Source organism: Tenrec ecaudatus, chromosome 11, assembly GCF_050624435.1.
Source record: "Tenrec ecaudatus isolate mTenEca1 chromosome 11, mTenEca1.hap1, whole genome shotgun sequence".
NCBI classification, from domain to species: Eukaryota; Metazoa; Chordata; class Mammalia; order Afrosoricida; family Tenrecidae; genus Tenrec; species Tenrec ecaudatus.
In genome coordinates this window covers 91,050,732-91,072,765 of record NC_134540.1, presented here as the reverse complement: position 1 = coordinate 91,072,765, position 22,034 = coordinate 91,050,732, and the positions used below count along the sequence as shown (strand labels likewise).

The window sequence follows — 22,034 nt, the reverse complement described above, 5'->3', positions numbered from 1 at the left end:
GCTCCATCAGCTCTGTGGCTTCCCTGCCAAACAGAGTCCTCTCCTTATCTCGGCTTTCTCCATAGCCACTCCCAAAATCTCTGTTCTCAGTCCTTTATCCCGCTTTCCCACAAATAGAGAATCCTGTCTCTGAGACAGCTAATCCCTCGGGAGTGGTGCCTAAAACTTTTATAATTTGACCAAATTCCAAGCAACGCTGTCCTTAGAATTTTTTAAATAGTTTTTTTAAAACATTTAATTCCTATACCATACAATAATAAAAAGAGTTGTGCAATCATCACCACTATCAATTTTAGAACAATGTCTTCATTATTATTATTAGCTCTCCATTTCTCCCTAAGCCCCCCACCAAAACCCAAAGAAACTATTAAACCAGTTACTCTCTCTAGCTTTCTCAAAGAAAAACATACCTCCCAAATAATAAAACCTTCCCAACAGCAACAGGGACAAGCCCTCCATCCAAAAGAAAGAGAAGAAAACAATAAAAACTAGCACCAATTCAAAATTGGTTAAAAGGGAAAACAAATGACAAGGTGTTAAATTTTAATTTATGTATGCAGTAATCCATTTTCCAATGCACTCTGTCTGATGGGAAGGCTAATTGCATCCCTGGCCAGTGATCAAGGGGGATCCTCCAGAGGTTCAATCCATGTAGAGATTCTGGAAATTGATTTGGGACCTTTGCGGTCATCCACAGCCTTCTGTAAGCGGAGTATAAGCAGGTTACACTCCAATACAGCTCCCTCCTCCAGCCTTTGACTTTGTTATTTACAATCCTTGGATCGCACAAGCTGGTGTGCTTCTTCCATTAGGTCTCATCTGACACTTCACTTATCCGGCTGCTTGTTTTAAATCAAGCTCCAAGGAACTTTTAAGTGGAATGAATAATCCAGACCGGGCACAAAAAAAGAACTTGAAACATGTCTTTCCGTGTCAATCAGTAAATCAAATTCACTGAGGCCATGCAGAAAAGCAATTGGAATCATTTGAATAAAGATTACTTTCCCACTCTTGCTCCACTTACCTAGGCGTTTAACTTTATTAGAGCACCTATTACTTTGTTCAGCACTGATTGTTAAGTACTGATGGTTTATGTCACTGGTTTATCACTTCCTTCAGGCAGGCGACCTATAATTATTGCTCCTAATGTCTCCGCAGTAGGTCTTCAAAAAAGTGTTTAGAGGACATTTTGTGGGGATTGACTATCTACATTGATAAAAAGCAACTGAAATAATTTGCTCTCCCAATAGCAAAGCCAGAGTTTTAGATTTGTGCAATAGAATACCGCTTTTAAATAAGCTAGTCCAAATTGCTATACCATATTGATTCTTTTCTTCTTCTGTGTTTGGAGGTGTTTGTACTTTATCAGTTTCTCCTTGTTTCCATGTTTGTCCTATTGCCAGAGTACCGACATTTCCTGGCTTTTGTTAAGCTGTGGCACAAACTCTGTTTTGAAAGGACAGGAGCATAATAAAAACGGATATGAAAGAAGGGCCAGATGACATCACTCAGAATATTTGAGGAAGTCCACTCTTTTGGATGTTTATAATCTCAGCATGTTAGTTGTTTGTAATGTGATAAGAGTACTTTTAAGACATAAGGGGAATTACAGTCCATGTTACTCAGACAGCGTTCACGAATTTTTATCTTGGGCTCATAGTGAAGGACAGAGAACAAGGAGCTTCTTGGCTTGAATCCCAAAGGACCCTGACTCATTGGTTGACCTTGGGTACAAGGTTCAGCATAGTTGAGCTGCTTAAGTTGTGCCTAAGCCAGCTATTCAGTGCATTTTTTAAAAGAAATCTAATAGAAAACTAAGCAGTCCACTTATCAAAGGTGGCATAGCATACTACATTTTTCTTTCTCAAAATCTAATATTAGATGAATGGATGGTGCGTGAGCTTAAAATTCAATGATCACCTTTCCAGGTTTCACTTTTTAAACTCTATACTGCATTGATTCAATGTGAAAATTGCAAAGCACTCAAATTTCTTTTTAAACAACCTTTTTTTTTTCAGCAGCACACATATTGATCCTTGCCAGTCCCACAGGATCTGTATTGTGGGTTGGGAAAGTCCCTGGCATCTCACCTTGGTGGGTGAAACAAGACAAAGGCTGGGAACATGATTAGCAAGCACGTGTGCCAGGCAGCATGCTAGGCTTTTTCTATGGATTCATCTCATGTTGTTTTCTAGAGACTGTTTCCTGTGCATTGGAAAATAATGTAGAATTTGCTATTGTTGAGTGGAGAGTTCACAGTACATGTACAAGGCCAAACTGATTGTGTTGTTTAGTTCATCTGTGTTTTTTATTGAGTTTCCTGCCCGATGTTCTGCCCTGTCTCATATCTCAGTAAACCTACGAGGAATGGTAGGGTCTACCCATGTTGCAAACAAGGAAACTGAAGCCCACAGGGGTTCCATTTAGTCCCTAGGGTCACACAACCACAGCGCTGGGACTGAAGTTCAAGTACCCCCAGCCACACAGCTCTCCTCTCAGACATGGCGCTGTGCAGGGCAGATCCAAGTACACAGCAACCAAGATCTCTGCAGCTGAGTGGAAACCAGGGTCAGGGCGGAAACACCAAGCGGGGTCAGAAGATTGTTGAAGCCCAGACAGACACCATGTCCTTACAAAACCCTAGATTGAGGATAAAAAGCCTGGAGAGGTCATTTGTCTGCACACACAGCTATACAAGAATGTAACTGGCTCCTAAAATCTCATAAACCTCAGTACAAACACTAAACGCCTTTGCATGTTACTTCTGATTTAGCTTTATGCACAGACGATAACCTGCAGAATTTGGTCTGACCATTGCCCTGGGCATATAGCCTGCTGTGTGGTAAAGAGAAGTGTGGGATTGGAAATTCCTTGTCGGGGTCTCCAATTGGTACACACACACACACACACACACACAATTGAGTCCTTTTTGTATTCCTAGGTACCCTGAGACAGCAGTTGGTCCCAGCAACATCTTTGTGCCATGATTTCAAGTAGATTGTATTCCTAGACTATCTCTCAAAGCAACAAGAAGGCTTTTAAGAGTTAAGTTCACAGCAAAAGAATCTTAAGCCACTGTTAATATACAAAAGCATACCTCTGAGTATTCCTTCTCCGCGCTGCCCAGTATGAGCCTGGCAGGGTACCTGCCAAAGCAATAGCCAGGCAGAAACTGAGAAATCCCAAAGCAGAAGCCAGGCCAGCAAGTATATAAGACGGCTGTGTTTTTAGTGCTGTACTGTCATTCGCCCCAAAGTTCTCTGTGACCTTACCTCAGATCCCTGCCAGGCTTGCAGCGCTTGGAGTTAAACATATCTAAACGAAGCTTGTCCAGGCAGAACTTCTGTTACCCCTTGCATGCCAATACAAATGAACACCTTCACTGCCTAGACCAGTCTTTTAACCAGAACAGAAATCTCATTGTCTTGTGAAAAAGCATTACTGGGTTTCTTTCATTCCACTCTTCTCAGATTTTCCTCTCAAATTTAGAATGTGGGGTGGGGTTTAAGCTAGGGGTGAGTGTGTGTGTGTGTGTGTGTGTGTGTGTGTGTGTGTGTGTGTGTGTGTGTGTGCAGAGCTCTTTAACTAGACTTGCTTCTCTGAAGTAAACTCGCTTCGAAAGCCGAATCCACTTCATTCCTTAAGACCAATGTTGAATATCCACGTCAGAATCATACACCAACACTAACAGCATATACATTTTTATTCATTTGCCAGAGAATACCAAGACTTGACATGCTGGGTAAATAATTAAAATTTAGTTTAGATAACGTGTGAGGTAATGCCTGTATTAACTGAAGTCTTGGTAGATTGCCTCTACTAGGTGAATAGGACGTAAGCAAATTAGCTCATAAATATTTACTCTAAATATGACATGTAAACTCTTTACTGCATGTGCACTTGATACCTGAAGACTGCTTTCCAGTTATAATTATTTTGGTGGCCTCTTGAACAGGAGTGGAAAGCCTCTGATGAATTGGTTTTTGTTAACTTTGTGATACAACAGTATCTTCTAAGACTATAAACGTGACTGAACAATGAAAGCGCTCATCAGAAATCATCTCTAATGTGAATGCTTTTCTTGTGATTGTCATGACTCTTTGGTGAAAGCGCCGGCACTTAGGTGAAGGCAGAGGGAGTCGGAGAACATTGATGTGATTCACTAGGTGACAGTCCCCCCTCTCGAGAACTCAGGTTCCTGACAGGTCCTGGTCGGAGAGGAGAATGACATCCATATAATATGGAAGTCGCGTCAGATCATGCCTGATTTTCCCCCCTCCAGCGCTTTTCCTTGATCCACCAAATAACATAACAGCAGCTGAAGACTAAGTAGATTAACCCAAGGGAACATCGCAAGCTGTCAAGGAAGTGTGCCCGTGTGTTCTTGCCTTGGCTCAGTTAAGCCACAGGCTCTGCTTAGTCCTGCTTCATGCTTGGCTCCTGATCCACAGGCACGTTGCCCTTGTCTTCTGCAATTCGGTGGTCCTACTATGTCCTTATACCCCCTGTTATCAAACTACTTCCCTTCTTCTTTGTTTTTTTCCCCAAGATAACTTGATCTATTTACTCCAGCATTTACTTATTGTGGATTCAACCTGCCTTTTTAACTGTGCTATCATTTGCATAAGAGTCATTATGAATTGCATAGTGCCCTGATGACACAGGGACCCAATATTGTGTGATCTTACCCTAAGATCCTTGTGGTTCGGGAGTGTGACTTCGCAGAGTGAGTACAGCACTCATGCCGTAGCAGAAATGCCTGTACTTAAAAGAACGCTCAGAACAAGATGTGAAACCACAAGAATCTGACTTTCTTTTTCCAAAGAGCCAAGTGACTGGTGTGTTTGAGTGTGGCTCTCAACTACACTGATAGGGAGTTTTCCAGATCAGGTGTGGTGGAAGGAAAACATTCCATGCTGAAGGAACACTATGTTCAAAGTACCTTCTTGGAGAAAGATGGCAGCCCAGGAGTGTTAGATCATTCTAAATCTTTTGCATTCCATCATCAGGTTAAACCCCTTTACACTCGATTAGAGGAGAATGATCGTGAGACTGAGAAAGCAGTGGGAACCGTGGGTAGAAAAGGAGCCGACCTTTGAGTGGCAGGTCTGGGGAGGGGCAGGGCATGCTAATCTAAGAAACCATGATGGATATGGGGATCAAACGATGTGCGCCTGCAGACTATGCTGTCTCGTGCAGACAGAGCATCATGTGGGACTCTACATTAAAGGGGTACTGCCAGCAAGCCATAAAACCTACCTCCCTGAGCATTAAAGGCAACTCCCACTAAGCCGATTCTAACTCGGGCCAGCCTCATCACGTATTCCAGACTTGACCTGCGTTCTATGGGGCTTTCAGGGGCTGAGTTTGGGGGCGTAGGCTGTGAGGGCTTTCTTCCGGGGCGTTTCTGGGTAGATGCGATCTGCCGAACTCTTGGTTAGCAGCCAAACATGCTACCCCTTGGCACCACCTCGGGGCTCCTCCTGGCCAATTTGTAAAACTCCTCTAGGGTGACAACCACTGTCAAGTATAGAGAAGTAAACGGAGTGAAAGGAGTGCTGCTTTCAGGAATTGGTATATGGACAGATCTCCAAAGGAAGTCAGAACAGCGATCAAAATTATTTCAAAGCATCGGATCCCATTTCACCTCAGGCGTACTTGTGGGACCATGGGTGGATGTGTGTGCACGTGCTTGCCAGTTTTTGAAAAGCAGTCAGTTGTACAGGTTGGCTCTCAAAATAATGCCCATTGTGTAGTAAATCCATGACAACATTGAGAAAAGGGAGCTTTAATGATCTACCAGCAGATAGCAAGCCTCTGGAATGTCTCAGATCAACCCAGCTCATGTCCTAAGCCACTGATCATCTAGGCAGCTCCACGGGGATTCATGACTCACAGTATCAGTGGCTGAACAGAGATTAAGGGAAAGTGAGAGTCTCATTTGGTGATGAAGGACTTTCATGGGGAGTTGAAAGAGCTGTTTCAAAGCACTTAAAGAGAAAAAGAACTCATTCCCACTCAAGATTTCCAAGACTGTTGCATTGGTAGCTCAAGGCTTTGGAATGATAAGCAGGAAGTTGTTCAGGATCAACCTTTAGAATCGAATGGATAAAATGCTATTCAAAATAGAATTGGGCCATCAATTCATAAATGTATCCAAAGTACAAGGAAAATAACCCTCCATGATGCTCAGCAGCTGCTGTTTTGCCTGCCATCAAGACTGGGACAGGCAATGGCTATCATAGGTGGCCCCATAAGCGTCAGAGTTTATGTGCTCCATAGTGCGCCATAGAGTTTGCAGTGGCTACGTGCTCTGAAGTGGATCACCACACCATCCTTTCAATGCACTGCTGCTTGGACTTGAACCGCCACCACTGTGGGCAGCTTCCAAGTGCTGGACTGTGTGTATTACCCAGAGACTCTCAGAGAGCAAAGAGGAATCATGAAATAAAAGAGCGCCAGAGGTCGAGGGATCAAGGTGCTCGACTTTAGAGAATGAACAACATTTAGAAATGCAGACACCGTGCACTTGAGGGGACACTGAAATTTCCAGTCAGAACTTATCTCCACTTCAAGGTGTCCTCATTGGACTGTCTACACACTCTTCCCTCTTTGAGCATCATTTTGTAAATTGTGAATTGCATGCACAGTGGTGTTCAGGGCCGTCCGTTTCCCACCCTAGGGTGCAGAGGTGTTTTGTTTCACGTCCTGGCTTGGAACCCCCACCAGGTAATCGCACATAGCCTGCTTCCCCCCTGCATTTCCCATTGACACTCCCCCTTCTTCCCTAGCCCTCGCTACCTGCGGAACTTTGTCCTTGGGAAAATGCGACCATTTTGATGTCAAATGGTAGATCATTTTTCGGAGGGCGTGGCTTTACCTCCCTGGTCTGACTGATCACCTTATAGGACCACTTCCTCTGGCAGCCTATCACATCTCTAGGGCCCCACCCCAGCTGTTTTCCAGCAGGTGTGCGCCGTGGTGTCTGCCTGTCTGGCCCTGACAACAGCTTCATCCTAATATCCATTACTTAGATTTTCAGTATCTGTGTTCCAAGTTTCTTCCTAGATGACTCAAGATGAGGCATCCCTAGTTTCCACCCAGCACCTAAAAGTAGCTCAACAAACGCAGCCCGAAGTGATCCTTCTGGGGAAGACAGAGTATACACGACATGGGAAACTGAAAGAAGAGGGCGTGGGGGGGGGGGGGGCATGAGTGCTTCTGGAAACAGTGTTTGTGTGTTCACAGTGGCTTATAACCAAATACTGGGAATCGTGAGTCCTCTCCTAGGTGTGTGCTGAGGCTGGGGAGGCTCACCTGCTTCCCCGACTAGTGAGAAAACACGTCCATGTGCTGCCTTTTCCCTCTAGAAAGGAGGAGAGTGGGACCTTGTGACGAAATGACCAGAGGAAGAGACAGGAAATACCGTGTGCCTCCTGTCTTCCCTAAGTCAGCGAGGTGCCCCACTTGTCTTCACCTGTGGGATTGGGCCCACCCACACTCTGAGATCATTTCTGGCCCTGGGCAAGATATTTCTAAGGAAGCATTGGCTCATAAAACTTTGGCTGGGCATCAAGTCTCATTCTGATGTCTGGAGGCCCGTGCCAGTTACCCAGGCCTGTTGTCTAATATTAGTGATCCCCTACATGTGGATGGATGGTGCAGGAGACTCCATGAGAGACTTGCACATTCATGAAGTCATTCAGTTCCCCCAGCAGAGGTGCACTGCAGTTGCTGCTATGCGCACGTTGTGCAAACAGTATTGTGGTTCCGAAAGGTTGGTCCCATCTCTGCCTAGGTCCGCTTTTTGTTGTGGGCCTTTGCCTCACAGCTCATTCTCCTCTGCTCCTCATTCTGACTCTCCAGCTTGCTCTAGGCTACACAATCCTTGCCTGCCTGTCTTCCCTCTGGAGGCTAAGGACTCTTAAGGAGCCTATCATTTAGCCTATTTTAAATGTGAAAAGCACAACTGATGTCATTTGGGAAGGAGGGCAGGCCCTGGCCCTTGCTGCTACCTTGCTCTCTGTGCCTGCCCAGCAGCCTTCCCCCTCCTTTCAGTCTCCATTATTTTCGGTTTATTTATTTGTGAGCCGGCCCTACTCCATCAGTCCCCAGCCGTGCTGTCAAATTACGGTTGTCATAGGCTGTCTTGTCAGCAGCTTAAAAAGAAACAGAAGGTGGTGACGTTGGCTAGCCGCCGCTCCTAAGACAGGTTTAAGTCTGCAAGTTTAAAAGTCTGTGGTTTGTTCCTGATGACTCAGGCGAAGACACCTAACGTAATGCCTTCCAGTTGTGTCTGCTGCTATGGGGAACGAGGAGGAGTAAAGAATATGACCACACAGGTCTTTCACCTGGATCAAAGCAAGCAGACCGATGCTTACAGAACACGATGGCTGCCATCCTGAAAAGTAAAGGCGATGCAAGGTCATTACCTGAACCGGGTTCACTGCTAAAGGTCTGCTTCCCCTGCCACCAAGCCAGAAGCCCATCCACCTTTGGCCTTTACGGGACTGCTAGCTCCTCAAAGGCAGGGAGGTCAGTCTTACCTGAGCTGAGAACTACTTGGTACTCAGAAAATTTCCAAGTGAAATCATTCCGTGTGTGTGCACTTTTTGCCTTCATCACTTCACCGCTAGTGAAAATTCCAAGTCCATTCTAAAGTGAGAGCCCTTGAAATCCAACTGCACAAAGGAAACCACTGGCCGGATTGGGAAGAAGGGTTTTGTTCTGTGTAGAGGAGGCTGTGTTCAGCACTTCCTTTGCCATATAACTTGTCTTACTAATACTATGTTGGAATTATTTCCTTAATTTCTACAGCTGCATGTGAGGAAATGGCTTATATTTCCTGTTTTGATAAACTAATAGAATTTTACTGGGAACCTGGTACCCAACTTGGCTTTCTTCTTTGTTGGCCTGTTTTTGGATTAAAAAGATAATTTTATAAGGTCCGGCTTGACTGGACTTGTAGAAAAGACAACAACGTGTACAGTTTTCCTTATTTATTTTCTTGCCTGAAATATGAAATATGATTACTTTTGAACAATAAGAAATGCTTATCTTTCATGTCAGTTAGAATGGGCTATTCAAGGTTCCTTTGTTTAGGAAATTTGCATTAGGCTGGGGGCAATCCAATGGTAAAGTACTTACAAGATCCCTGCAGAAGTGCCTCTTTTTGGCTGGAGGTCTATTGGCTTAAAAATACTTCCTTGGGACAAGAAGTTTCTTGGAACATGTAGAGGACAGAATAGTCTTTGTTTTAGGACAGATGAATGTTGTTCTTGCATCTTTTATGAAGGTAACACTCACTTTTGTGTATGAAGTTGTGAACAATAGCCAAGCATTTTTAATTTCATACATATACATTTATATACACATCTGTATGTATCAGTGTGAGATTTAAATGAAAGTTGGGTGTGGTTTTATGGGTTTGTGCCTTTAACTTACTTATTTGATTTGCACTGTTGCAGAAATAGCTTGTTTCCCCGGGCCTAAATCATCCATGCATTTTACTTTTTGATAATCAGGTTATTATTTAAAGATACTTTAATGTTGTAAGCATATTTGCAATGTTGCCATTGGAGGAAGTGACACTGAGTGGCTTTCTCTTCCATTTGAAGGGGGGATACTCCTCAGACCCCTAAGAGAAAGATACAGTTTTCACCAAGTGGCGAAGGGAAGACGGTCAATCTCTGCCTGAGGTTCCGTGAAACCTAAGGGAGTCAACTGGATACTGTCCTTTCCTCCCTGCATTTGGCTAGCTCAGTAAGAGGCTTGCCAGGGATATGTGTGGCCGGATGTTCCCTTAATCTTGCAGCTGCTACCGTAGATCCCTCCTCAGACTCTGTACTGACCCCCTTTCACAAATGGCCAACCACAGGCTCTTGCAGGCAGCCAGAGAGCCACTGACTCCAGACAAGAAATTTGCCACATAAACCTGCTGGGTACCAAACTCGGGAAACTAGGGTCTGGTTTTGCTTAGAAGGTTGTGGATGACGTCCGTTCTCTCAAAGACAGAACATTCACCAAGGAATATAGATACTGCATGTGTGGTGATTTGAATGTGTCTATGATTGATTGAACAGATGTATGAGTAGATGCATTTTTTAGATCCCGCTCCATCGGATGATGGCAAGATTTAGATACGGCTCAAAGGAAAGAAGCATTCCCACATAAAAAAGTCGACCAACAAATCCCTCGTCCAAAGTTTTCCACTTTCCTCCTGGAGCGTTGTCTGTTGCAAGCCACTTTTTCCAGTGGAGAAGTGTATGATCTGAGGCTTATCGAAAATATGTCGTCTGCCTTTCCCATTGTCAGTCGGCTCTAAAATGAACCAGGTTCCATCCAATTCCTGGAATTCCTAACCAGCATGACGAGGCTGCCTCTTCACAAAGAGGAAATTAGCAGACAAAGAAGAGAACTAAGAGGTGTTTTGATGAAGGAACAAAGCGCTTAAACTGATTGTTTGCTTGCATTTTGAGACATCAGAAGCTGAGCAATGGTGACTTGGGTGTCCAGAGCCTCTCTAAATGCACCACTGCTGTGGCCATCAAAGAGAGGTCCCGGGGCCAGCCCTTTTCTAGAACAGACGTACCTGAGATCCATCTTAGTCATGGCACGCATAAAATCTATATGAAATACTGCCTTCTACTCCTCCAAAGAAGATGGTACATCCGTTTACAATGCTTTCTTTGTCTCTTGGCCGATCTGCTTTTTGCAGTGTTGGTGAAGTGCCATGCAGTCAATCCATGACCTTAGTACCAAAGAACAAAGCATGGCTGGGTCAGGCGTCATGCTCACAAGCATTGTTGCTATCGCTAGTGCACTGCTGTAGCCACCGAGTCGTGGAAAAAGGTGGAAAAGCCCCATGAAGCATCATGAAATTCCCATCCAGTGAGATGGATGCAGGGGCTACCCTTTTTGTCAGGACACTGTACTTTACTGGGCAGGGTGTCTTTCTCCAGAGACTGCCTCTTCCTGATCACATGCCCTGCATAGGTGAGACAAAGTCTCACCATCCTTAAACTTCTTTCAAGAAAGACTTGTGCATCCTTCTCTCCGCCTGTGGGATATTCAATATCCCAATTTTAGTGTGCTTACCTGGAAATCCGGTCAAAAAGTAGGTTCAGATCCAATGAAACACAGGCCTGGCCTACACTCCTGCTTGGCTCCTAGGCGACATTGCTGGTGGCGGTCTGCAGATGCTACCTGGAGTGTCAGCAGCCGAGAAGGAAGAACAACAGGATTTTTAATATTTGGAGTATAAATTGATTACCCTCCTGACTCTGAGTCTAAGAACCTACCTCTGACCAATCAGTCTCAATCATGACCTCGGGTTCTAGACCCCTCTCTGTATCCCATTTTACTTTCAACACTATCTTCCAGGTAAATCATCCTCAAACTCTTCTTTCCAATCCATTCTCCCTCACGATGCTTTGTTGCTCCTAGTTCCATCCACCCTGTCTTCCCTTGCCAATGTGAGTTATGATTCCTATGAATTGTTGAATGATTGATCCATATTCTGGCTCAGCTTAAAGACATTCACAGTATGTTTATGTGTGTGTGTATACATATACACACATGCATATGTATACTGCTTCTGCATTGTTCTATTTCTCAGAATGGATAGTTCACATTTATCTTTCAAAAACTGCCCCTATTGGTTACACAACACTTTTTACATTGTCAACAGCCAACAATTACCTAGAAAGTAAGGTCCCTTCCCTTTTGTCTGCAATACTTCCCCCTCACTTTCATTCCTCTCGCTTACCTTAAAGGAGCAGATGAGTCTAATGGGGTCTGGTCTCCTGTTTGGCTGCTGATGACACAGCTGACCAGATGGGAGCACACGCGGGAATGGTCATTTAGTAAGGGAATTCATAATGAATGGCCCCCAAATCACACATTGCTTCCAGATTTGGGAGTTAGAGCCACAGTTTAAAATGGGGAAACATGGTATTTGAGTAACACCCGAGGCGAGTTTCAATACAGCTGGGAGTGCTGAGAACGGCCCAGTTTCTGTGAATGGTCTCTGCCCCCTGACTTGAAGGAAGCTATGAGACTGAAATCGAGGGCCGAGCCAGGATTGGAGAACACAACAATAAAGGCTCATCAGAAGAATGTGTTTCAACTGCATTCCAATTCCCTAGGAGTGATGAAACCTCACCCAACTTTCATCAGAGCTTCCTTAAATTGGTCCTATAAAGCCACTCACCTGTCCCCCCTCTCCCACCCCCTCCACCACCCTTGGGATTACAATTTCCAAATCGTCTAAGACTTTGGCCACTTTAGTTAAATGAAGGTAGTGAGGTCCGTGAAAAATGGAGTATTTTGCATACAAATCGCAGGATCGGAACCTTGTGACCCCAGGAACTAAATCTCTACCTTACTTCCTGAGATGGTGAAGTCAGGGCCCAGGCACACCTCTATTTAACCTAGACTAGAGCAAGGTGTTGGCATTCTGCTCCAAACAACTGCCGGTGGTGGGACTGTAGCCCTGAAAGACTAACCCGTGGAAGGTTTTACTAGCACGTCCACATTTCAACCCAGGGTTTTGCAGGAAGAAGAGGTTAGACATGGACAGTGCCGGAAAAGGCCTCGGGAAAGACTGACGAGAACGGGAGTCCGTGCTGAAAGCCCCCTCATGTAGACTCTGGAGTTCCAGATAGACGCGCATCCAATTAGCCCTCTTCTTCGAGAGTGGTGGGAGTTCCTTGAAGTCGATATGAGGTAGCAAGGGAATTAGGCTTAAAAGGAAAGAAAAGAGACAGTTGCCAAGAAGCAGGGTCAAGTTTCGCTTTGAACACCAGCAGTGAACTCAAATGACAGTCCCAAGGTCATGGAGCCTTGACTGCGACTTGAGACACGCTTTAGTATTCTGTGCAAGGGGTACATGACAGGACACAGCTCTGGGACTTCCCCATCGCCGTCGACATTGTCGTAATTTAGCAAGAGTAATTTAAGATAGCATTTGTGTCTTGAGAATGCCTTAGAGTCCCACGACCTCTCAGGTAAATGCCCAGGCTCAGAATGAAGACTTGTCCAGTCTTCAAGAGACTGTCTGGAACATATGCCTTGCCCTTACGAAAGTAAATATGCTGTTCCTCCTAGAGATCTAACATTCCAATATGTGATCCTTAGGCTTCTTTTAGCTGCTGGAATTCACAAGAGCCCCTGTGAAGGACTTGTCAGATACTAGAGGGAAACACACACACACACACCACCACCACCAACACCCCCCACCCTGGAATTCCCATGAAGGAAATTGGCTATAATTTGTAAGGTGAAGATGCCGTTCAAATGTCTCAGTGATTTCTCATCTTGTGAGACGGCCACCTGAGGCATTCACATAGGCTGGGAATGTGTTAAGAACAGACTTATCAAAGCTCAATTCCTAAGCCCAAAAGAATATGAAGCACTCATTTTTGGACCTAAACTCAGTGTGTCTTCTAAACTTAGAATGGAGAAATCTGTTAGATTGTTTTGAAACCAGTAAAATCACTTCAAGCGTTGATTTATATACCGAGATTTGGCGAGTGGTTTCAAAATCAAAATTAAAAATAGCATGTGAAACACCAGATGGAGAATGTGAGTTTAACGTTTTACACCCTAGACTGAGAACTCTCCCCACACCCCACCCACCCCACCAACCTTTCCCCCAAAACCTGGTAAATGGATTAATACGTGAACTAGAGGATTCATGCCAAGGATTCATGTCAAAGTTATACTTAGTAAAAAGGCTGAATGTGGTGGCCCACCTAGGCGTCTACATTTGGTGCTAAAGGTAATCTTTTGGATTTATTTATGGCTTAGGGTGATGGGGATTTCTAAAAATCACATATTCAAAGTGGGGAATTTTGCACCAAGGCTTTTTTTTTTTTAATGGCAAGAATCGTACCATTTGGAGGGAGTGAAATAATCTTATATATGTTTACCTGTGCCCTATGGAATACAAACACGGGCCCTGCCTCCCTGAAAGATAACCAGAAAGAGATTCAAAGGGCCTTTGAGCATTGACCTTTGAAGGGTTTGAGATGCTCAGCCATATGGAATCCTTTAAAGAAGTAACTGATACTGCTAGCAGATAGGAGCTTAGGTAAAGAATTAACCAGAAGAACTCAGCAATGTGAACCACTCCAAAGAGGGCCTCTCCAGCAGAAAGAGGTTAACCTGGGAAAGGAATGTACCACCTATCCCAAAGGAATGTTGGGTCATTACTGAGGCAGGATGGAAACTCTGGCCAGGTGCTTTTCCGCCAGAGGTTGACTGGTCCTGACCCACAAAGAGGAAGGCTGTCTTGGAAGCCAGAGCTGCAGAGTGGCCAGGGAACCCCGTCTGCATTTCCACAGGAACAGCTAGCACGGTGCCCGGAGCACGGGAGACTGTGGCGGATATATTGTCAGGAAAACAGGCAGAAACACTAACAAAGGGAGTCCCCAGTGATTGTCCGATGTAGGATCTTTCCTCATGGAGACTTAACTCATTAAAAACCACCCTTCAGAAGAGAATGACAGAGATGTGGAAGCATGCAATTTTGTTCCCAATGTGTTGTGTTTTGTGTATGGAAATGTTGAGAGCTGGCCAGTTGGTATTGATGATACCGTCCATCTGTCCGTCAGTCGTTGCAGCTAGCAGTGGCTCCTTCTGCCCTTGGGGCGCCTCTGACAGCACTCGAAGAGATACTGTGAGGGGGCTTCCAAAAGTTAGGGGACACCTTCTGGATCTTTTTCTTACGTTATCTCACCACGTCTTTGAAGCCCTTCGTCTCCCGTGGTGAATCCAGAGGGTTTCCATGGCTTAGTTTTCAGAAAGAAATCACTAGAGCTGTCTGCCTGCTCTGCTTTGTCGGGAAGCTCCACCCAAACCTGTTGGCCGTGAGTGACCCTGCTGGTATCTGAAGGAATATTGGCAAAGCTTCCACCATCCTAGCAACGTACAGTGCAACACGGGACAAGAAGCTGACAGACGGGTGGGAGAGAAATGGGGGAGAAGAGGGTAAATCGAATGCTCACTTCCCACTGGAATTATTTGGTACCTGCCTGCACTGTCTGAAGGGATGAATTAAGGTACTCCTTTATACCACCCGAACGCCACAATTTTAAAATCGGAAAGAAATACTGAGATCAAGGCCACAGAGTGGCCCAGCCAGAGATCTCTTTCAATGATCTACAAAACTCACTGAAGAGTTTGAGCTCATCATCTGACAAAAGCGGAATTATACCAAACCAACCACCCTGACTCAAGAAATATTTAGGGAAGCCTTTTCCCCACACATTCCCCTTCTCTCTTTATTGCTGGGGGGGGGGGGATCATAGTATGAAAAAGAATAAGCCCAATCTTTAGCTATTGCATTGATTCTGACTCCTAGTGACCTCATAGGGCCACGATGAAGCGTGGGACCCACGCGGTTTGCAAGGCATTCATCTTTCTGGGCACAGGCTGCCTCGTCGCTCTCACAGAGCAGCCAGTGGGCTCAAACCACTGACGTGTCAGTTGGTGTCTGAGAGCTGATACACTGTGTCACCGGGGCTTCTCACAGTGAAAGGGAAATTAAAATGGGGGTGTTCTTTGGGTATACTTCCCATTGAATCTCCCCCTCATCTCTGTGGCTAGCTTTGGTGAGGCTGAGAGGTGGTTGCTGTATCGGATTTCACCTCCTCAGACCGACCTGCTTTGAAGTCTTTAATTCACCATGACCGGCTTGATGTTCCCAGGACCCCGGAGTTGCCCTGCTGGCTTCCCTTCACCACAGCATCAGACCATCTCCTCTTCCTCCTTCATCTGCCACCCACTCCCGCTCAGTGCTCTGGCCTGGTCACAACCTCTCCTCCGACGGGATGCAGTCCTAAGAGCTGCTTCCCTGGGCCCTCAGAGTTGCGGGACTATACTACCAAAAGCAAACCAACCTCGCTGCCATTGAGTCTATGCTGCCTCATAGCGACTCCAGAGGACAGGGAAGCACTGCCCTTTTGAGGTTCCAAGACGATCCCTCTTCATGGGAGTACAGTGCTGTCTTTGGAGCTGCTGACCTTTCAGATTGCGCCCCAAGGTGTAACCACTGCGCCACCAGGCCAGCTGCATTATGGCACGGTGGCTACCAGACAGTGGACTTCTGTCTTCGCTTTGGTGCTCTTGACCGGAGAGAGTCCTCCGGTTCCGAGAATGTTCTCAGCTTTTGACTCTCGGGATTCAGCTGAGCATTGGCGCTTCATGACCGGACTCCCTGCAGCTGCCCGTGCATGCGGGCCCTGTAGTGTCAGAGGAAACCTGCTCGTGCACTTTTGCGGTAGCTGCTTTTTCCAAAGACGATCACCAGGCCTTTTTCCTGAGATGCCTTTGGGTGCTCTTGAACCGCCAGACCCTCAGACTCTCGGTTGGCTGCCAAGCAAGTTTCACCATTTGCACGACCCAGGAGCTTCCTTACCACTTGGGAAGCCCTTCCAAAGGTCTATCCTACACGTTGAGTGGTTAGTTAGCAAGAGGTGGATGGGCTTTCAACAGATGGTATTGGATAGATACATGCTGTAATTGGAAATATCTTCAGTCACTCACCATGTGTTGTTGTGTTTGCTTTTGCAGGGTGTGAAGAAGTTCGATTTGCCGTGTGGAGGAAGAGACTGCAGCGGGGGCTGTCAGTGCTACCCTGAGAAAGGCGGCCGCGTAAGTCATGACAGAGCACGGTCCTTGCACGTCTGGTTACAATGCGAGTGTCTTTAAACCAGCGGTTCTCAAACTGTGGGTCACGACCCCTTTGGGGATGAACAACCCCTTCATAGAGGTCACCTAAGACCATCGGAAAACACATAAATATTTCACAGTCTATAATTACATAGTGTTTTGTGATTAATCACTATGCTTTAATTATGTTTAATTATGTTTGATTTGTAACCATGAAAATATATCCTGCATATCAGATATTTGCATTATGATTCATAACAATAGCAAAATTACAGTTATGAAGTAACAACGACAATCATTTTAATGTTGGGGGGTCACCACACCATAAGGAATTGTATTAAAGGGTCATGGCATGAGGAAGGTTGAGAACCACTGCTTTAAAGGATATGGTGCAGTCAGTTATACACTTTGTCAAATAATCAAATGAAAAATATTTTTTACCAGAATACCAGTAATAAAATGCCAAGCAGTCTATAATGCAGTATAGTAATCTAACATCACTTTCCTCATACATTAAAAATAACGTTAACTTTCTTTTTTTAATTAATAAATCTTTTTATTGGGGCTCATACAAATCTTATCCCAATCCATACATTTATCAATTGAGCAAAGCACCCTTATACATTCGTTGCACTCATCATTCTCAATTCGCCTTCCACTTGGGTTCCTGGAATCAGCTCGGTTTCCTTTTTTTGCCTGCACCCCCCTTCCCCTGGTCCCTTAATAGTTTATAAATAATTATTTTATCTTATCTTACACTGCCCGGCGTCTCCCCTCACCCACCTTCCCATCGCCCATCTCCCAGAGAGGAGGCTACACATAGATCTCCAAGATCGGTTCTCCCTTTCTACACCCCCTTCCATCCTGGTATCACCACTCCCACCGCTGGTGTTGAGGGGTTCGTCCGTCCCAGATTCCCTGTGTTTCCAGATCCCTACTGCACCGCTGTACATCCTCTGGTCTAACCAGGTCCACGAGGTAGAATTGGGGTCATGATAATTGGGAGGGGAGGAAGCATTCAGGAACTAGAGGAAGGTTTTGAGTTTCATTGTTGCTACACTGAACCCTGAGTGACTCATCTCCTCCCCACTACCCCTCTGCAAGGGATGCCCAGCTGTCTACAGATGGGCATTGGGTTCCCATCACGCACTCCCCCTCATTCATGGTGATGTGATTCCCACCCCCACCCCCGCCTTTGTTGTTTGAGACCTGGTCTTCTCTGCTTCACGATCAGCCATGTTGGTGTGCTGCTTCCGTGTGGGCTTGGTTGACATTAACTTTCTTACCTCTCCTTTTTGCTGCTCACTGTTACAAATACGAGAGGGCCTCAGAGAACCTGTTCCAGTATGGATTCATCCCATTTGTCCACGGTCTTGCTGCAGCCCCCTCATGAGTGTATACACACACAGATATATACGTAATCTTACCATGGTTGATACTTATCCTGTTACACATAAACAGATTTTACAATATAATATACGAATGTTTTATACCATGTTATATGTATGGTGTGTATTATGTATCCACACTTCTGTATAAAACAGAGTGCTCGTAATTATCACACTGGTTATCAATCATCTAACACTTAAAATCACTCTTATTTATTCCCGGAATATGTTTTTGTATCCTATTTCATAGAGAAGAAGGAAAGGGCGCTACTCCAAATAGTCATCATGAAACCTGATGAAATTTGGAGTACTGACCTAATCTTTGTTTGGTTCAATGTGTTCAGTGAAAGCAATTGGTCTCTTCTTCTGTTCCCTGTAAAGCTGATTTTTGCCTCCTTGCGTTGCTGACTTTAAAAAGATACTATGTATGTTTAGGTGCTTTAACTGCACCCATCTCTTGAGGGTAGAGTTGTTGGGAGTAGAGTTAGTTTGAGGACACCCCAAGCTGCTGAAGTCTCTCAGCCTTTGAATCTCACATTCCCCTCTGGGCTCCCCACACTTCCCCGCCCTTTCACCCTGCAATGCCAGGCTGAGGGCAGTAATCCGGATGCTTGTCTGCCCTGCCTTGTTATTGTTGTTATCAGACACTATCACAATCCTACACTGTTCCAGTTAGTTCCAGGTTGAATCTTCTTGTCAAGTTGTCGTGTAAAAATAGCCTTACCTACCCATTCAGAAGAGCAAACTCCTTCTAAGGAACCTGCCTTCCTGGTGGCAGAGGATGGTGTTCTTAAGCATTCTCAACTGACTGAGTCCTTTCCCAAAGATCAAATGGGTACAATTCGGTCATAGGGAACTTCTTGAAAAATGTGGTGACCCTATTTAATGACAACATGACTACTTGCTATTTCTATGGCAAAGGTCACAGAATTCCAGGTGGCTTTCTGCCCTCCGAGCAAATTTGCTTCACCAAGTTCTAGGGTTTGCCGTGAATTACAAACTTCAAAATAGTTATAGTTTAATAAGTATAAATATTTTCTACTTAGAAACCATTTCATGAGATTTAAAATTTCTCGGGGTCTCTTGCTATACATTTTCCCCTGTGGTTCTACTGTAGCAATGATGGAGACCCCTGAAGTTACATCACATCCCACTGTGAGCATGTAGATAACTTGGCTTTCTATGGCCATTGAGTGGATGAATGAGTGATGGGTTCCTATCTATGAAACTACCCAGGAGGAGATGGAGTTGAACCACAGATTCCCAAACTTATATGGCTTACTGACCCCCCTTTCCAGGAAAAAAGGGGGGAGGGGGAATACTCAGTGATAATTAAAAGTACTCTCTGATCATTAAAAACTTTTGCTATGGTCCACAAGGCAGTAGATATCAACCTTTGCAAGCCCCCCTCCCCCGGATCATTCCAGCACCACCACACCCCCCCCCCCGGATCATTCCAGCACCACCACCCCCAGCCCCCTTGCAGAGCAGTCTTGCTCACTTGGGGAGACACTGGACTAAAACTCTAGTAGAGCCCTGGTGACATAGTGGTTATGTATGCTGACCTCAAGGTCAGCAGCTGAAACCACCAGTCAGCCACTCCACAGGATAAAGACAGGACTTACTGACCTGTAAAAAGTTAGTCTTGGAAACTCACCAGAGACCATCCTACCTTGTCCTACAGGGTTGCGTGAGTCAGAATCGGCTGGCAGTGAGTGGTCAGTCAAGACAACCCAAACACACAGAGTAGTTGATTGTTTTTTTTACCCTTTATAGTATTATTTCATGCAGAACCGGTAACCAGAGTTTCCCTTGATGCCTTAACAAGAATCTTGCTCTTGAGTAAAGACAAGTAGGTTTGATTATTTCAGTACATAATGCAGTCTTCATCGATGCATACCCTTAAATGGCATCAAAGAGGTCTTTTAAGGGGGAGATGTCCAAGGTCCCCTCAATCTCTCTTTCACACACTGAGACCTTTCTGTCTCCTTTTGTCCCAAAGTAAGAACAACACTCCCTATCTGTTTCTGTACATTAGCCGCACAAAGGTGAACTCGGGCATCTCTCTGGTCAGTTGAATTCAATTAACAGGAGTAATTCAAACCCAGTATCAATTGTCTTCTCCTCTAATTATACAGACAGCTCATCACCATTGATCAGATTAAGTTGAGGTTTGGCAATTGCCTGAGTCATTTGCTCAAGAGATACAATCAAATGATACCCCAATTTGGAGCCCGTACTAAGATATCCACTATCTTGAATCCCCAGATGGCTCAATCTGCATTTTGCTTTGTACTGTTTAACACTCAGCACCATGGTAGGGCTGAGCCCAGACCAGACACATGCTGGGAGCGGAACAGAGAAACCCTGTCACCATGCAAGGTTGTCCAGTTGATTTAGGTGTATCATTGGATACTGATTAATTATGGCTGACACCAATAGCTAAGAAATACCTATCGGAGACAGACTAAAGATCGCATTTTTCATAGGGGAAATCCAGCATATAACTAAAGATAGTTCTTGTTAAGACTGTTGTATATACTTTATTAAAACAGTTATTAAGGGATATTACTTCAGTCCCATAAACCATCTGTGTGTGTGTAGTGACCATTTGCTAATTAGCAGGTCTAATGAGATATGTTTGTGCAGAAAACCGTGTTTTCTGCCCTGATATTTTGGGTTCACCATTTTTTTTGAAGTCATGTAATACTTAAAAATAGCAGTTGGACAGATTCTTGCTGTTCAAAGAGCTCTGTACATTGTGTGTTCTTTCCCACAGCTTCCCCTGGGGTCGCTTGCTATATATTGTCCCCACGGTGCCTCTGCCACAGTGATGAAAAGGCCTGGCTGCAGCCCTCACCACTCCCTGTGCCCTTGCCTGACTCAGCCATATACGGGCATTGAGTAGAGTGAATTTGGCCCTCACCATGGTGACAGCCATCATCAAAAACTGGATGTTAGTGGAGAACTTTTAGACTCTGAACGGAAATCATCCATGCACTATGGGTTCTGATGCCAAATGAAACCTCAAGGTCCCAAGTGAATGAGCTTTGTGTAAAATTTACTGCACAGGCTTTCCCACCCTGAAGTGGTGGGGCATGGATTCTTAGAGCAGGGAGGGAGCGGCTTCTCTCAGGCAGAACAGCCAGGCCCCACACATCATTCCCACCGCGAGAGAACTGTGACCCAGCCGCCCACACACTCCCCACAGGGTGGATGGAGCTGGAAGTGTCCTACGATCATCTAGCCCACGGCCTGTAATCTATAGCACCGGATATTGACATCATGCAGGGAAACGACGTGGTCAGATCTCACACCTAGCTTGTGCCATAGTCTGGAACACAACAGCCTGAAGTTTTCAGGTTTTCGAACCTGCTCTTTTTCCAGAACAATGATCGTTTGTGTCAGAGCGTCTCTGCCCAGTTGTGAACTTTTATGAATGAGCTTCTGTGGGGGTGGCACTGAAGGGGACAGGCAGAGATGAGAAGAGGCTTGAGTCCCTTCTTTTGCTTTAAGGGTTACGGTTTCCCCCCTAATTGTCAAACAATTTCTCTAGCTGTTTGGTGGATTAAAAATAATTAACTTTAAGAAAAAGCTTCAGGTTGTAACAATTATTTGTGGCTCTTGACTTCAAATGATTCAGAGTAAATATATTGGAGTCATTAAAATTTTCAAGTTCTAATTCATTGATCCTTTGCTCTGAAAAGCTCACAGCCATCACGAATCGATGCTAGCTCATAGCAACCCTGTAGGACAAAGTAGTATTTCCCCTGTGACTATTGTTCTGTACAGGAGTAGAAAGCCTTATCTTTCTCCCAAGGAGCAGCTGGTGGTTTTGAACTGCCACCCTTGCAGTTAGCAGCCCAGTGGGTAGCCACTGTGCCACCAGGATGACTGAGTCTCAGACTTTCCCCACCACTAAATAGCATGCAGTTTTCAATACTAGACAAGGCACTTCACTTCTCCTCGTTC

General features: G+C 45.1%; 1 protein-coding gene across 1 annotated transcript in view; it reads left to right on the top strand.

Annotated features, from left to right (window-relative positions):
• COL4A2 (collagen type IV alpha 2 chain) overlaps positions 1-22,034 on the top strand; it is a 224,879-nt gene that overhangs the window by 43,808 nt on the left and 159,037 nt on the right. Inside the window, exon 4 of the mRNA XM_075563428.1 lies at positions 16,576-16,656. Coding sequence (XP_075419543.1) covers positions 16,576-16,656 — 81 coding nt within the window. The remainder of the gene's footprint in view (positions 1-16,575; positions 16,657-22,034) is intronic.